At 44.0% G+C, this 14,943-nt stretch overlaps 1 protein-coding gene across 1 annotated transcript in view; it reads right to left on the bottom strand.

The window, feature by feature from the left end:
• Positions 1-4,205: 4,205 nt before the first annotated feature.
• RHOJ (ras homolog family member J) overlaps positions 4,206-14,943 on the bottom strand; it is a 61,206-nt gene continuing 50,468 nt past the window's right edge. Inside the window, exons 3-5 of the mRNA XM_021554460.2 lie at positions 14,329-14,493; positions 13,155-13,250; positions 4,206-11,861 (exon numbers count right to left, since the gene is read on the bottom strand). Of these exons, the coding sequence (XP_021410135.1) occupies positions 11,715-11,861; positions 13,155-13,250; positions 14,329-14,493 (408 nt within the window). The 3' untranslated portion in view covers positions 4,206-11,714. The remainder of the gene's footprint in view (positions 11,862-13,154; positions 13,251-14,328; positions 14,494-14,943) is intronic.

Genomic DNA, 14,943 nt, shown 5'->3' with positions numbered 1-14,943 from the left:
AGATGAGGCTTAATCCCCTCTCCTCATGCTGCTCAAAGCATTATTGCTGTAGAAACCCACAGCCTTACAATAGCAAATCCTGTGGTAAAAAGAAATGTTGCAGTTTCCCTTCCTCCTCCTCCTCCTCCTCCTCCTCCTCCTCCTCCTCCTCCTCCTCCACAGAGCTTTTCACTCTGTGTGACCCTTCTCCCTGCACCCCACAAAGTCATTGCCTCCTCCCTAACAGCCTGATTCACCTGGGGTTTAGCTTCTTCCCAGTAACACAAATGCAGTTAACCAACACTTCCACCACCTCCCCCTCCCAGCCCCATTAGTTAATCTTACCCTGCAGTCATTCAGGAATAACAGTCAAAGAAAAAGGTCTCAAGGCCAATGAAATGGAAATAAGTATTCATATCACTACCTTGAAATTAGGGAGAATGCATACTCAGCCCTGACTCAGCCAAGGACTTAAGCTCATGATTAAGTGTTTTGCTTAATATCAGTGCACTTTTACAGTTAACCATGTATTTTAGTTTTTTAGCTTTGCTTTAATGGAGATGTTTTATTGAAAAAAAAAAACCCAAATAAAACCCAACTTCACAAGGGACAGTTCATAAAAAAAAAAAAAAAAAAAAAAGAGAGATACACATTATTTGTAGAACCATCTGCTTTTGTCCAGGGATTGAAGGGGAAATGGCTTCACGTGGAATCAGTGAGACTCTGCAGACCCAAGGCATCTCTCCTGACAATTTCCAGAGTCAGAAGGACCAAGCCAAAATGCAATGATCATGGTTTAGTTTCAGTGAGCCTCTGGCTGAGGTGGTGGGAAAAAGAGGGCTAAGGAAGGGTGTTCCCACAGCTCCCTGAGCTGCTCAGCTCTGTGGACACCTGCTCCTCTGAGGGTGCACACAGAGCTGGGGGACAGCCAGATGTGCTTGCAGGAAAGCTGTGAAGTGTCCAGTAATGGTGAGTGGGACAAGTCCAGCACAGGAAAGAGAGCAGACATTCCACATGACACTTCAGACCTCCTCAGACCCACTCTTTACAAACTAGGGGAACACCTGGGAGCTGCCACATGAGCCCCCTGTGACCACAGCCACACAAGTGCTTTTGTTCCCTGGTTCCCACCTGCAGGAGGACACATTCACATTCATCCCTCATTTCTCCCCTGAGCAAAATAGAAAATTAAGTGAATGAAGGAAGATTTGCCAAGTGGGAGAGGCCCAAAGGAGCTCACAAAACAAAGACACCTTCTCAGATGGCCATTAGGAGAGAGCTGCTGCTCAGAGTAATACCTGCACCTGTCTCCCCCCACTCAGTGCCTTGTCTCCTGGATGCAGTCACCTTCATTTACAGGGATGAATGCTTGAAACTACCCCAGGTGTCCTGTCCACACTAAGATAGATTTATTTGGACCTGTAATTTATTGGTTGACATAACTTTTTTTTTTTTATCTGTAAAAGCTGTACTATGACTGATAGGAAGATCACCCATTCTGTAATTCTGAATAGAGACTGCTATATCCAACAGCAGCAGAAGCAATTTTTCTGGCTGATGGAGAGTTGAACTACCCTTTAAAAAGTCCTCATCTTTTGTTTCAAATTACACCTCACGGTCCCTCTGATATTGTTAATTGACATTACAGTTATTATGAGAAACCTGCAAATTGTTTTGTGTCCTTAATAAACCTCAAAACTGTAGTATGAAAGCAATTTCAAGCAATGTGTCCCTCCTTTTCTGAGTGTAGAGATTTCTCACGTAGAATATCTACAAGCTCCTACAAACTCTTTGCCAGAGCTGTGAACACCTGCAAAACATCTCCTTGGTGTGAAGTCATTTCCTTCACTGAATTTCTCTGATGGAGTCTGGCTGTGCTGCAGTCTCAGGATTACAGGCAGGGTTAGAAAGTGGCAAACTTCCTTCCTTTGCAGCCAGCAGGAAATCAGGGCTGTACCTGGACATGGTGAGACAGCAGAAACCTCCACAAGTGTTCAGAACAAAACTCTGCAGGGTGGGAAAAGGGTTTGGACTGATGCAGCCAGCCTGTGGAACAGACTGGGGAGGTGGGAAGGATGTACTGACTGAAACCAAGTCAGCAAAATGTCACTTTGAGATGTTCCTTCAAGGAGGAGGGCAAAAGAGATGCTGTGGATCTGCCCTGAGTGACAGTAGACCAATGAAAATGTGGAAATTTCCCCCCAGAAGTTATTACACTAGTAGGTCTTAACTCTGTTAAAGTCACATCAATTTTCATATTTAAAATCACAGAATAGTTTGAGTTGTTTTTAGTCCAGCCTGCCTGCAAAGAGCAGGAGCATGTTCCACTAGACCTGATTCCTCAGAGCCCTGTCCAACCTCATCTACAATGTTTCCAGGGATGGGACATCCACCACCTCTCTAGCCAGTGTTTCACCATCCTCACTGTAAAACACTTGTATAAATCAACCCTCTTTTTGTTTAAAATCATTACTCTTTGTCCTGTCACAACTTGTGACCAGATCTTTAGTTTTCATGTCCTTAATGCTGCAGCTGGGGTGGTACATCCTGCCCAGAATTTGTAGGCAGTCAACATAGCCCACATATTTCAGAGCATGAGAAGCTTCTTCCCAGGCAAATGCCACCTCCTTGGGAGCATTTTAATGCTCTTTAAAGCCATGGTTTTAGATGTCACCACCCAACCTGTCCAAAGCAGTTGAACAGCTTGTCTTTGGTATGTGTTTGCAAGGAGTATTTGTCACAAAGGCCATGACACCTCAGGTATTCTCTCTGCCACAAAAAGCAATGGATTTTTTTGTGCCTCAGTTCCCCTTTTGGACACTGGGAATGATGCTGCAGATGATTTTTTCCTCTCTACAGTGTGTTCTGCAGTGTACAGACTGTAAGTGCCCAGTCACATCTGTATTCTGCAGGGCACTCAGTGCCTCAGGTTTATTGTGGCTCATTAAACCTGAACAGTGATGGTCACTGCCATGCAGTGCTTTGATTTGTCAAAATGCCCTCCTGTTCCATGACAGCCCCAGTAATCCACTGGCCCTGGAAGCTCAGCTCCCCTGCAGCTGGTGTGCTCAGCCTCATTGACCATGCCAGAAATCAGTGTATTTACCCCATTTAAAGAGCTGAGTTGCCATGAGAGGGAGGGCAGGATGCCTCCCTGGATGGGTGTTCCCTGCACTGACTGGATTTCTCTTTGGGAGATGGGGCAGCTGCCTCCTGCTCTCATTTGTACCCACATGAAAGCACTGCAACCAGCACCCAGGCTCAGAGCAAAACCTGTCTCACACAACATCCTGCCAGGGAATGTAGCCAGCCATGGGTATTGAGGGAAATGTAAAAGCATCAGATACTGCATGTCTCCATCCTTCCCTTGGCTACTTCCACCCAGCCTTATCTGCCAGCAATTTAGGAATTTTCTGCTCTGGGGGATGCCTTTGGCACAATGCTGTTAACCCCAGACATGTGGGTTCTCTGTGCCACTTCTTCCTAGATAAAATCAGACCATGGAAATTCTGGTGAATAATGCCACCTTCCTCAGGGAAGACGAATAAAATATATTCCATGTTATGTGCTGTGCTCTCTTGGATTGTCCTGGCTCCTCTGAGGACGTACCCATTTATAGCAGCCAGGGATTTGGGCTGCAGTGCCTTTTTATTAGGAATAAACCTTGATATTCTTTGCCTTTTCTCTGCAAGTGCTGCATGCAGGGCTAGTTAAACCTGCAGAGGTTCACAAGCTGCAGGAACATGCAAAAAGCCTTCCTCTGGTGAAACTTGCTTTGGTCCAACCAAGATGAGGGATGTTGTTCAGGAATGGTGGGATTTCTAGGCTTAACTTGAAGACCAGACCAGCTGGTCAATGAGATTGCTTCTGGTTGTGAAATGAATTTTAATGAACATCTGGGTAAAAAAAGGCACTTTTTTTTGGGTAATTAATGTTGTTACTTTTTAAAAAACAAAAGCCACATGTCGGCACTGAACCCCTGGAAGACTGGAGCCAGTCATATTCTTATTTCCAGACCAGCAGGGCTGTCTTTCCTTATGTAAATTCTTCATCACAATAAGCCTTTCACTTTCCCTCCTGACTCTACCTGCCCTGGCTGCTGGACCACAGGGTGCACAGGTCATCATCTTCCTTGCCAATATGTTGGTTGGTGTTTTTCCTACCTGAAAGGTGCATGTGATTAGCATCTGGGAAAATAAACACAGCAGCACACTTCCCCAAAAGGATGCTGTCAAAATACTTTGAAATACATTTATTTTGTTAAAATAAACTATGTACAATAAACGATATTAATGTGCATTACAATATACAGTAATTACATGTTTAAAAGATGATAAACAAGAATTATGTGCTGTAAATAGGAAATTAATAGTGTTTACATGATTTTTAAACTATGTAGAATGCATTTGCATGAAAACTGAATTTCCTTGGTTTGAAATAGTTTTGTTTTGAATTCTGAAGATTTGGTTAATCTTTGGAAAAAAGGCATACCACTCAAAAGTCAGACATACTGTTTTAGTGACCATCCTTTGGTTTCACTAACCCCACATTCCAGCAATATTGCACACAGCAAGTTTTAAGAGAGAAAAATTCAGTTGCTCACATCAAGTAAGTGACTCTTTCTCCTAACTGGCTAAAACCTGATTGGTGATGAGTTAGCTCCTGATGTGTGTTGAGGTTATTACATCTGCTTCACAAACTCAATCTGAACAACTTGTTGAACTGTTAGTTCTAAGCATTTCTTAAGGAGTAATTTTAAGTATTACTATTAAGTAAGCACAAAAAGAAAGGAACAAAATGTCCTGGTCTTTGTGTTCTCAGGGGAGCAGAGAATCTCTGTGCAGTGAAATTTTTGCATTTGTAGAAGTGCATCAACATCATGACACATTAAACTGGATTCAGTTGTCCTTACACTCCATCTCTCTGCTCCTCTCTGTAGCCTCCTTTGAAGTTCTCCCAGTCTCGAGGTGTTGCTGAGCCCCAGGTTCCCAAGTGTGACTCCACAGAGCACCTCCCAACCCATTCACCAGCCTCAATCCATATTTTTTGGGGCATCAGGGCCACCACACCATATGGCATTTTTCCCCTGGCACCCTGGGTCACTTCTGCTCATGAGTGAAGAAGATTTTGCCAGTGTCTTTCCCCTCTCACATAACTTTTTGTTATTGCTTATTAGTGAATTAATATTTACAAGCTTGGGGAGAGTTTGGGATCATTTGCTCCATGCTGACAGGGCAGTTCAATGCCTGCCAGGCCTGTGATGAAGTTAGAGCAGCTGTCTATTTAGGGAAAAATACTGAGAGAGATGACATGATAGCCACACTCTGGATATGATTTACCCACAAACTACTTTGACAGACATCAGACAAGTTTTTCTGCATGTTATCAATACAAACAAATGTTATGTTGGGAGATCTGGAAACTGTAGACTGATGACAACTGTTTACTTGGAATTCATTAACCTCCAGTCAAAGTCAAAATTCACCAGAGTTGGTATCAGTGAGAGCTCAAACTGATCTTCACCAAAACCACATCAAACCTGGTGTCCTGAAGGGCATGAGATGAAATTCAGTGACAGCAATGAGTTTAGGGTTTATAAGCAAAGATAACAATATGTCTTGAATATTACACTGTTAATAAAATGTAACTTTCATCTTCAGCTCAGTAGTGTTTGAACTGAGATGTTTTGGATCCAGCCTCCAAAGGTGAGATCAGCAAAGTCTTTGGATGCCCCAACTCCTTTCAGGCGTCCTTAACCAGCTGCCAGAAGGTATAAAGGATTCTTGGACCTGGCTCAGTGTATCTGTGTGCTCAAAGCTTGGTCAGCCAAAATAAAAGGTCAGAAAGGGAGGAAATATAAAGTCTCTCAAACGTTTTCCACATTAGTCGTGTGTAGACCCCATTGAAATTTTCCACTGCCTTCATGAGAATTGAAATGAAGCCAACACAGAGCATCTTTGAAAACCCCACCCTACCATTATAGTTAGGAACAGCCAAACACTGCATTATGGTCTGTATAATCTGAAAAGGGATGGGGATCCATATTTTCAAAGTTGAAGAGATTTTTCACCACTGACAGCAAGTCACATGATTTTTTGCTTGTTGCTCTGGGTTTCTGAACTAATTTTCCTCTTACCATGAGCTTCTGACTCTTTTTGCTGTTATGATGTGGCTCCTGAAACGGCCCAAGAGAACAGATTTTTGTTCCTATGTTTCTGAAAGCTTTAACTGAAGCAAAGAAAAGAGAATTTGAAGATTTTTTTGTTGTTGTTGTTTCTGTTCTAGTTATGGGCATCCCCTTAACATCTTAAAATTAAATTTAAGGTTTAGGATCAAGCTGACTAATTGTAGCTCTAGGCTCTGATTTTGCAGCTCTCCCCTGAAGCATTCTGTTGCATTCATGACTTCTAATTGGTGATTTTATCCTGACTTTTTGATGCAAAAATATTTCTATTCCTGTTTTGTTTTGTTAGGTGAAGACAGCTGAGATCACAAGCCACTACCGAAATCAGTGGGAGGCTTTTTCCTGCTTTCAGATGGTCTTTATTCACGAGGAGGAAAATAAACATTCATAGTGGAAATTTGTCTTCATTTTTGCAAAGAGCTCAAATGTGACTAGGAGTTATCTGACGTAGGTCACTCCATGCTCACCTCCTGTCACAGCAGATGCTCCTCCAGCCCTATAGAGTTGTGAACCAACAAAATGTTCTGTTATTTCCAGATTTTCCTTTTTTAATGTAGGATAAAGCAACATTACAGGTCCTCCTCAGGGAAAAAGAAAATACATGGAGAAAGGCATGTGCAGCCACATTCCTACATTCTACCTCTTTGTTTAACAAATGGGCCAATGTGAGCATATGGATTGCTTTGTTGGAGAAGACAAATGTGCTTTTAGACAATCCTGGCCTGAGACAGATTGATGCCACTGCAAATTATTTTTAATCCAGATGAGGTTTCTGTGTGGTGAGTCAAGAGGTATTTGCTTTGTCACTTGGGAAAAAAGGCACAGGAAAAGGTCATGGGCTCTAAGCAAGGTATAAAAGCAGATGAGCATCTCTCATCTATGAATTGAAGGGAGACAGGCTGCCCAGGGAAGTGATTGAGTCACTATTCCTGAATTCCTGAAGGGATTCAAAAGATCACAGGCCAACACCACTAGAGCAGCTGGCTGAGGTTTTCTGGTAGTTAAACTGCAAGGATGGATCACCAATCATTAGTCATGACCTCCTTCATGACCTGAGCAGTGCCAGTGGGATTGAATGAGACATGAACAACTTGGAAACAATTCCTTGTGAAGAGACATTCTCTTCAGTATGAGGAGGACTGCCAAAATTTGTCCCTTTAATAATAATATTTGGAATAACTTTATTTAATATTAAGATGCAGTGCTATATTTAATTCTGTGTCTATTTTTAATGCTTTGAGTGCTTCAAAAGAGAAAAAAGGTGTCAAATACCAACGTCAGCTGCTGAAATGATTGTTTTGATTGTCATACTGGACTTGGGGTGAATTCTGAACCTACACAGGGCATATATCCAGTTGAACAAATGAGAATGGACCTGAGTGGGGTTAGAGCCTTGTTTCTGCCTTCCCCACAACTTTTCAGAGCTCTGGGAAGCACAGGACAAACTGAGTTTTTGTGGGACCTCCTTCAAGTCATGCTGGAAGTGTCAGGACTGCCCCAGTTCCACTGTTCTGGTGTTTTTACAGGGCTCTGAAGGGCAGAGGCACCTGTGGGTGGTTTTAATAAGGTAGCAACTCTCTGATGAATTAAGATCTCTCTCAAATACCTCTAATATCTCCTTGCAGGGGCTTGCACGAAAATACTTTGGGAGCTCTGTTTGAAACTGCACCTTCAGGTTAAGAACTCTTGGTAGAACAGGAAGATTTCAGAAGAGGCCAAAGGAGATGAATTTTACAGGATCCAGCAAGTTTCCTGTAAGTTGTGAGTGCTTTTGAAATGACAGCAGACTATTAGCAAAGGCAGGTTTGTCAGGAAAGGCTCTGACATCAGCTGCATTAAGGGGACGTTGTCAAATAAGTTCCAGGGATGGTTTCTAACCTTTATGACTCTCCTTAACAGTGTTCCTTTTAAGGTGAAATTGGGATCTGATTTCTAGCTCTTCTCACAGTGAGTAAACCCATCTCCTTTCACCTGGCAGTCCTTTATTGATTTTCTTTCCTTATTACTAATGGTGCCTGAAAAATAACTTGAAGTTTATATCTGTGGCATTATGCCTGCACTTGCACTATGTCTGGTGTTGTGGTTTTTCTGAAAATAAGCTTTACTGCCTGTTCACACACCATCTGCTGCTTTTAAAAAAGGCATTAGGTATGACTTGCCAGATAGTCAATGACTCCTTATATCTGCCTGCAATCCCTTTCTAAAGCCTCTTGGCCTGTGCTGTCCCCTCCTCCCCCAAAAAATAGTGTAACAGGGCAGATCCTTGAGAAATTATCACATTTCATGGACAGGTGTGTGTACATAACCTAACTCAGGAACTGCATTAAACATGGCTTTTCAGAAGACATTCATTTTGCTGGAAGAAAATTAAAATAAATGAAGTGCAGAGGCCATTTCTCAGTGGATTGTGACAACTGTCCCTCTCTTAGCTCCCAGAATTCAAATTTTGGTCAAAATCAGTTTGAAAAACTTGAAGATTTATTGCCTCATAAGCTTGACATGCTCCATTTTGTAAGTGCAAAGAAACCCCTGCTTAGCCTTAACATTTTTTGTACATGTATTAACACTTTTCTAGCTTCTTCCTCTATGCAAGGATTTGTTCAGGATGCTGCAGTTTAACACACAAAGACAGCAGCATTTTAGCTTCTCCATCCCCATATGTTTTGTAGGTTATTTCCCTCAAACCACTCCAGTTACATGAATGCTACAACTTCCCACTTGATTTTTGATTTTACTGCTGATCCTATGCCATTTCATTAAGATTAACAATCACCCCTGGTACTCAGTGGCAGGTAAAAAACCAATTTTATTATTTGTGGCATTCCCTGATGCATGCCAGGCTGCTTCATTTCACTTTTCCAGTGTGCTCGTTGTGTTAGGGTGAGCTCAGCTGTCACTCTGGATTTTCTATTTCCTCTATTTCCACATTTTTTAAAGCTCTAAGAAAACCAGGCAGCTCCAACCTGATCATTTGCATTGTGCTTCAGCTAAACCAGACTTCACCTTCTTCCACCAGAGACTCATACATCACTCTCCAGCAACCTACATGAGCTAAACCAATCATCCTAATTAATTTCCACTGAAGTAAAAGGCAGCAGAGTGAAGATATAATTTCCCTGAAATCTGTTAAAGGCTTTTTTGTTGTTTCAGTGGACTGCTAGTCATGCTGTAAGCCTAAATATCAATTTATTTAGTCAATCCATGCCTGGTTCTCCTCATACTCCTCTAATATGTTTTTCAGCTGATAGGCAGTGTCCTGTTGAGGTGAACACTCACTGCTCTGCCTGGGGATGGACACAAACTCTATGCCATGGCATGGACCCCTGCACCTCACTTTGTGATGGGTTTTAGCAGCCAGGGCCTCTGAAAGTAAATGCCTGGGACATATTAAAACCAAACAGAAAATATGCACAAAAAGTCACCAGCAATGAAGGCAACTTGTCTGTCTCAGGTATGGCAGAACTGTGTTTTCATCCATGTTTGTGTGCAAGGGGAAAGGGATGGTGAGTGGAAGCCACTGGGTAAAAAAAGAACAAAGCATTTTCCTTGAGTCTGATGGCTTTTGTCAGAGAGAACTGTTGATTTCCACCTGGAAATGTTTTTGTGATGAGTTGGTTTCTGTACCAGCTGGTTTTTGTAGCTGTCCATGGTAAACTGGGGTTGGAATTAGATGATCTTTGAGGTCCTTTCCAATCCAAACCATCCTACAATTGTATGAAATTGAATTAGTGCTGAAGGAGGAGCTCAGATCCATGAGCCTGGTCCCGATGCAGGACTGGGCACTGCACCAAGCTTGTCCCTTCCACGTGCCCTGGCTGCAGTCACCCTGGGCAGCAGCAGCTCTGGAGCTGCCTGGTTTGCCTGCTGCCAGGTGAGCTCTCAGCCAGGACACTGTGCTTCCCTTCCCAAGGGCTGCCAGCCTCGTGGGATGGGCTGCAGAGGGGAGCAGGGCCCGTGTCTCCAGGCTGGGACTGTTGTCCCACTGCTGTCACTTGCTCCCTCCTGTCACTTCTGGACATGCTGGCTACAGACACAGCTTCTGCAAGGAGTTACATCTTTAAATCTGTGTGTGCTGGTGCTGGGATTTCCTGCTTGGGGAATGAAATCCATGGCAAGACAGTCTCGTGGCACTGCCAGGCTGGCCAGAGGCAGCTGTAAGAAACAAGACACCCTTGAGTTCACCTCTGAGTGTCTGTGTGCTGTGATGTGCAAAGCTGCAGGGTCCTGGACAGGCTTTAGTGACAAGGCACAATTTCCCCAGCAGCAAGGGGAGATCACAGGAGCTTCCCTTCCCCTAGGGCTGGGCTTCCCATCTCCATGCTCTTGGCTGCCACTCGTGGAAAAGTCCACTCCTGAGGACTGCAGCCACACTGTCACTGTGATACAGCACTCTCTGTGAGGATGGAAAAATGGGAGCAGAGAGAGAAGAAATGAATGGGAGGAGGGAGGCTACAAAAAGTCAACAAGTTCACAACTCCACTTTGATGAGGGTTTTTACAGAAATACTTCATAAAAAAAGGATAATTTTAAGGCAATTGGATCACCTCAAAGCACTTAAAGTCAGTATGACCTTTGGCTTTTTTTTTTTTTTTTTCCTATTCTTGGCTGTTGGGTGAGATGTAGAAATCCAGCTGATCTATAAGGTAAATTCTCAGTTGCCATGGCAATGTGTCTCGCTCTTGTTCTCAGTTGGAAGAGAGATTGTTCCATGCAGCTATTTCATGTCTAGGGCAATATTCTTTGGTGGCAGAATTTCTTTGTTTCAGTACATTAATGCTACAACTCTGTACTTCCTTTCCCAGCTTACGGAAACATGGCTCAGCCTGAACATTCCTCTATAAAAATACAGCTATTTGCATTTTTTTTTTAGTTGTAAGAACATTCCTTGAGTCTGGAGGTAAATGTTGATCCATTTTGATAGCTTGGGTGCAGCAACATCCTGATGCTGTGAAGTTTGCCCATTAAGTGAAAACAAACTGGAATCACTCCACCTTTGCTTCCAAGTGGTTTGAACAAACTAAAGTATCTCCTGAACTACCAAGTCTTACAAAAGAAAAGCAATTTTTAAAGTACATCCTACCTATAGTGTATATCTTACATACTAGATTTCTACAGATCTCCATGTGCTTTCAGTCAATTCAGATTCAATTCCTAAGGACTGCAAATTCCTAATTTTAATAAATTCTTACTTAAGGCCACAAAAGGAGTTTCTCCCATTTCTTTTGCTGTCTTTAGCTCTTTGTTTTGTCACAAGCCACCTTCACCTTATTCTTAAGGTGGAGAGCCAAGCAGGCATCCTGGTTTCTGTTGATGCAGTCTGCAGCAGTGGGAACAGGCTGCAAAACAGCTCTGAAGGGTTAGGAAAGCACAGAGACAGGAGTTGGCCAAGGGTGATACAGCTTGGAGGTTTCACAGGATGGAGAGCTCCTATATTTGGGTAAGAAGGACCCTTTTCTGGTCATGCTCCCCATTTCAGTTGTGTGTGGCCTTCATTGCCTTTCTAACCTGCTTGGTTGCATTGAACTCAGCTGGCTCTGCTTCCCAGGGGACGTCACACAAGGGTGCAGCACCTGTGGCACTTTGCACAGCGCTTCTTCTTCTTCTTGGGGTGGAAGATGGTCATGATTGCCTCGTCAAAGACAGTCTTAAGGCCTTTCTGTGTGAGTGCTGAGCACTCCAGATAGCACTGGGCTCCGATCTGAAAGAGAGGAAGGAGAATGAGAGTGAGCATCCACTGCTGGGAGACACAGAGTGATGCTGATCCAGCATCTTTCTACATTTAGAAAGGGGTCAGACCGTTTCTCTGTTTTGTATCTGGCTGCCTTTGGGGTGAAGGGACAAGCTCATGTGGTCATCCTTAGCAAGGAATCAGCATCAGCATGAGTATCTCACCACATGGGGATGAATGGCTGCAGGAATTCCCTGCACGACTCTCCAGAGAGAAGGAGGCTGCACCCATGTTTGAGGGCTGGACCAGGAGCTTGGCCTCCTGCCTGTGCAGCTGGGGAGGCTTCTGAGGAAATGCTAGGTGGTAGCTGAATCCCTTTGCATGCTTGGCTCTTCTCCCCTGGACTGTCACTCTTGTGTCCTTCCTCCCTCAGTCCCAGGGAGCTGCTACCTGGGGAGAGCTTCCAGCTGGCTTCTGGGAATGAGGAGGCATCATTTTGAGATAGGAGTCTCCTGGGTATGATGGGATGACACAAACACTCTTGGAAAGCCAGGGAAAGCAGCCTCAGCTTATTCAGCAACCTTGTGGCTTATTCAGCTTGTTCTGCTCATGGATGCTCTGGTTTTGAGGGACAGGGACAGTAATAGTACTTGCAGTATATAAGAGGACAAAGCCAGGATCCAGAATCCTGCACCCTAGGGCTTGGGGAGTGCTCCTAAGCCCCTACCTTTCCAGGAGAAATGTACACAGAAACTTTGGGGGCACCTTCTCTGATGCCTGAAGTGTGATGGATAAGTGGGAATCCTGTTGTCTGTGTTTTTGTAAGGGATAGGGAGGAGTTGGACAGGAGGTGGCTTGACTGCAGGGAGGGGTTTGCCACATGCATCTCCTGGCAGAACCCTGAGCAAGAAACACTTGACTTAGATAAAACAGGCAGTAAAATCTGGTTTGATGCCCATTTTCAACCTGCTGCCCTGTGTTCCTCAATGCTGTTTTTAGAGCTCAGGTCATGGCACCTGCCAGAGATCAGAAGTGTTTGGACCATTCTCTCTGACATAGGGTGTGATTTTTGGGGTTGTCATGTGCATGCCCAGGCGTTGGACTCATTGCCCCCTTTGGGTCCCTTCCCACTCAGGATGTTCCATGTTCCAGCTGACATTGCAGCAGAAGTGCAGGCTCAGGGTGTGCCTGGGTCCAGCCTGTTGGAACAGAGGCTTCAATCTCTGTCTGGGGCCAAGGGGCCTTAGGGGAACATTGAAGGAAAGAAACCCAGTGGAAAGCTGTGATCAGTCAGCTTCATGTGGCATCAGAAGAAGCTGTTACCTCCTTTGCCAGCTTCACTCCGTGCTCATAGGTGAGTGGTTTCTCCTTCATGTAAAGCAGCCGCGCCAAAGTTTTGGGATCATCCCGGAGGTCAATCTAGTGCAAAATACACAAAATCTGTGCTGTAATTCTTGAGGCTTTACATCAGGGCATCTGTATCACTCATCAACTCAGGCGATACATTTACTTACCTTTTTATTGTTAAATTTTTTTTAGTTTTTTTTTTTTTTAGTTTACTATAAATTAGCTCTCCTTTGCAGGTTGTTGGGCCACAGCTCAGATGGGTGTGGTACAGGAAAGAACCCCGCTGGTAGAGGAAGCTGCTGCAACCCTGCACTGCAGCACCCAAACCCCACCCTGACAGGCCAGACACTGCTCAGTTTGACTTGAAACAGGTCTTTTGTTTCCACAGAAAACATCAAAGTGAAGTATTCTGGCATTTAAAACCTGCCCATTTTCAGACTGCATGAGCCAAAGGATAATGCTTTTATTTTTAAATGGATGTGTTTTAGATTATTCCAGTGTAGAAAACAAAGCCAGTGTTTGAATTATTTGCCTTTCCTGTGGCATGAAGATTTTTTGTTTTGACCAGAATGTGATCTGTTTCTCTAATTTGACTTAGGTTACTGTCCAGTGCTCTGACATTTTCCATGTGGCTGAGCCCCTACCCTCACAATCTCTATCCACTTTGGTAACAAACCCATATTTAAGGCATTTCTGTTTGTTTGAACGATTAATAGATTTTAAGGCCAAAATAAAGGGGTTTGATCATTCAGTCTGACAGTCACTGTAACACAAGCAGGATGGTGAGTCACCAGTTGTAATGTTGATGCAAAAGCATGAAGGGAGGCTACTTCCTTCCCATGTCATTTGGCTGATTACTCCCATTCTTAAAATTTAGTTTGAAGTTTAGCTTCAGCTTCTAGCCACAAACTTTGATGTTTTTTTCCTTCTCATTAGAGACCTGTATGAAAACTTTTCTCCCTATAGGTATTTGACTTGTAGCCGCATTAAAATACATTGGAATAAAAAGATGGGATGAGCTTTGCCAGTGTGGACACCTGCATGTTGTATTCCATTCCCACTCCATGAATTTTTTTCTAATGGGAAAATCTGGCTGAATTTCCCATGAGTTAAATAGGAAACCTTTCCAGTTGCTCAGGAGAAGCTTTACCTGTGTTCCTATGAGGACGTAAGGCACGTTGGGCATGCAGACTTTCAGCTCGGGCACCCACTCCTCCTGCACGTTGTGGTAGGAGGCAGGATTCACCACGGAGAAGCAGATCAGGAACACGTCTGTGTTGGGGTAGGACAGGGGTCTCAGCTGGTTGTAGTCCTCCTGCCAGGGGACAACAGCAAGAGTGTCACAAGGAGGGGATGACTGCAAGTGGGGGTGGCACGCTGGGTTTGATGAAGTGGCCAGCACTGTCCATGCTCATTCACATCTCTAAGCTCCAGGAGGGGCTGCTGGAGGTGGGGGGAAACCACCTCTCACAGGAGAAGGGTGATGATTTATCAGCATTTTACCAAAAAGAGCTGAAAGATGCCCCATGTCTGGCATTGTTCAAAGCCATGTTGGACAGGGCTGTGAGCAACTGGGTTTAGTTAAAGGTGTCCCTATCCCTGATGGGGTATGTGTATGTGTGTGTGTAATTAAATAATTTTGAAGGTCCCTTCCACCTCAATCATCCTGTGATTGTGTGAACAAGTCTTGTTTGTGTTATCTGTGGAGATGTTGGTGCAGAAGGTGATGCTGAGCAGTCCTGCACAGTGCACAGTGATGTGCCAG

This window comes from Lonchura striata, chromosome 6 (assembly GCF_046129695.1).
Source record: "Lonchura striata isolate bLonStr1 chromosome 6, bLonStr1.mat, whole genome shotgun sequence".
In the NCBI taxonomy this organism is placed as follows: domain Eukaryota; kingdom Metazoa; phylum Chordata; class Aves; order Passeriformes; family Estrildidae; genus Lonchura; species Lonchura striata.
Note: the sequence above shows the minus strand (reverse complement) of the source record. Positions and strands in the feature narration are given on the sequence as shown.